General features: G+C 43.4%; 1 protein-coding gene across 1 annotated transcript in view; it reads right to left on the bottom strand.

The window, feature by feature from the left end:
- Positions 1 to 1,136: 1,136 nt before the first annotated feature.
- The window catches only part of LOC136848081 (T-box transcription factor TBX20-like), a 308,981-nt gene continuing 307,617 nt past the window's right edge, over positions 1,137 to 2,500 (bottom strand). Inside the window, exon 8 of the mRNA XM_067120263.1 lies at positions 1,137 to 2,484. Coding sequence (XP_066976364.1) covers positions 1,752 to 2,484 — 733 coding nt within the window. The 3' untranslated portion in view covers positions 1,137 to 1,751. The remainder of the gene's footprint in view (positions 2,485 to 2,500) is intronic.

The raw sequence follows: 2,500 nt of genomic DNA, 5'->3' as shown, positions 1-2,500 counted from the left end.
CGACAGACATATGTTTACGCATATCTTATACAGAATTTACGCACATATTTACGTACATACATATATGATTCGCATTTGGAAATATACGCAAGGCGTCGGTCAGTTATTTACTCAAATACCGGTCTCAACTTTAGAGTCGCTCTGTGATATTAGCATATTTATTTATTCATATATTTATACATTTACAACCCCGACGGAAATAAAAATGAAAGTTACGAAGGTGCTTCTCAAGGTGTGTATTCCCTGCCTTACTCTCGCCGTGGGAACCATTACACTACTTGAAATACTTATTCCATCACTCAGAGCCCACACTTGTATTGTCGAGGCCATTTCATTGTAGACGTCTTCATGAATACTGATATCTGTATTACATTTCCTTGCTTTTAATACGTGATGATATTTTCATAAGCCTTTCAGACTGTCAGGGTTACATGGGAAAGGGACGATTAAAGCTTCCAATTTTAATCGCGGAACATCCATTTGTCAGGCGCATAATGTATTTTCCGTCGTTATGTTGCCACATTGTCCCATTTTTTGTTTAATTTCACAGTTTTTGTTGTTTGAGATAAGTGCCCGAATATTTTTTATATTGAAAAGAGATTTCTTATGAAAATATCAGTTTGAGAAGCAGTCCAGCGAACTTTTTCCGAGCAATGAGCATATTTTGTTGGTAATAATCAACAAATAATCGTTAATACTTCAAGACATGTATCGAAGTTGGGCAGATCACTTCAGTAATGTAACCTCGGGTGTCTTTAAGCCTTTTCCGATTTAGGACTATAAAACATCTCGTTTTTCGGTCTTGGTAATAGCCTCAGTATCTTTGATTTCCAACGCCGATGTTCTTCATTGGAGATATGTATGCCTGAGACAGTTGTCATGGATCTTCGATTTAGGAGACAAGAGAGCACAGTATCATTTAATTCTTAAATACCCAGAGAAAAACGCCTGGTTGTTAGAAATATGTGTATATATATATATATATATATATATATATATATATATATATATATATATATATATATATATATATATATATATATATATATATATATATATATATATATATATATATATATATATAATATATATATACTTATATATATTTATGTAAGTATATATGTGTATATTTTTAAATGACTGCATTGTTTAATTTTTCAAAAAACTGTTCCAGAATAAGTGATTATGATTCACGGAGCCTTTGTTTTTCTTTCGTAAACATTCGGTTCCATGTCAAACAGCTAAACGAGTTCGTCCATTTTATGGTTACGGGTGCAAGACGTAATATCAGAAAAGTTATTTAGAACTGGGCCTACAATGATCGTGTCCGATATTACCGTGTGAGCTCGGAAAAAAAATATATACCTGATTCAGAAAAAGACTCGTCCATTCTGTATTTTTCTGCAGGAAATTTTCACCATCTAGCATAGATAACAACGTCACTGTAGGTTTTACGTAAATAAAGTGATCTATTAATGAAGCGTCCCCCGAGTTACGTCGTCCAGAACTTAACTTATATTAATCGCGATATTTCAGTATATTCAGTAAACGTGTCACGGACACACTGGCTGTGTAAATGACCTACTAACTGGAATAAGAGGTTAGTCACCGCGTCGCTATTTCTTCTAAAACTGAAAACGGGTTTTGAGGAATTAACTATCACGTACGTATCAGGACGCGAAGCCCCAACCCCCGCGCCCCGTCCCTCAGCAGTTGCTCTGTAACGAAGTCGCTATGCTGTGGGCGGGTTCTCAAGCAGGTTGTCCTGGGGATCCTTCAGGAGGAGGGCGGGGATCCGGGGACCCAGGCCGTGGTTGGGTGGGTGAAACGGATCCCTTCGGGTGGAAGTAAGGAGCGAAGCGGTGAAGCCCCGGGGCGAGGGGAGGGTAGACGGGCCTGGGCAGCCTCACGCCTCCCTCAGCCCCGCCGGAATTACTGCTCGATTGCGAGGTGTTTCCGCTGCCCACGCTAGGCACTGTGCTCACGCCCGAGGGGCTTGTGTGGGCGGCGGCCGCTGCCGTGATGGAGGCGTGGTGAGCAAGGAGAGTGGCGTTGACCTGATTCAGACCGTGAAGCGCTGCCCACTGGGACCACAGCTGCAGCGAGAAATTAACCGAGGAGGAAGGCCCGGAGGTGGCTCTTCCTGCCCCTAGACTGTACAACTGGGACAGGGCTGGAGGCAAGTTGCCTAAGCCCCCCAGGCCCGATCCTATTCCAGAGCCGATGCTGGGCGACAAACCGGATCCCATGGCGCCCGACGAGAACGAAGAGGAAGGTGGGGCCAGAGAGCTGGTGGCGAGCGAAGTCGTGGGCGTTGTGGGTGTTGTGGAATGAGACGAACGGAAGAACATGTGGGCGCGGGCCGCAAGGATGGCCCTTTCTTCCAACGTGAGGGGCGAGGCAGTGCTGTGGTGGGCGTCAAGTGACGGCGCCAAGGCATTCCGGAAGTAAGGGTGTTCAGACAGCATCGTTTCCATCGTCTCTCTGTAAAGAAATAATG

The sequence above is a fragment of the Macrobrachium rosenbergii genome, chromosome 18 (genome assembly GCF_040412425.1).
Source record: "Macrobrachium rosenbergii isolate ZJJX-2024 chromosome 18, ASM4041242v1, whole genome shotgun sequence".
NCBI lineage: Eukaryota > Metazoa > Arthropoda > Malacostraca > Decapoda > Palaemonidae > Macrobrachium > Macrobrachium rosenbergii.
The sequence above is the reverse complement of the archived record's forward strand: the minus strand, read 5'-3'. Positions and strand labels throughout refer to the sequence as shown.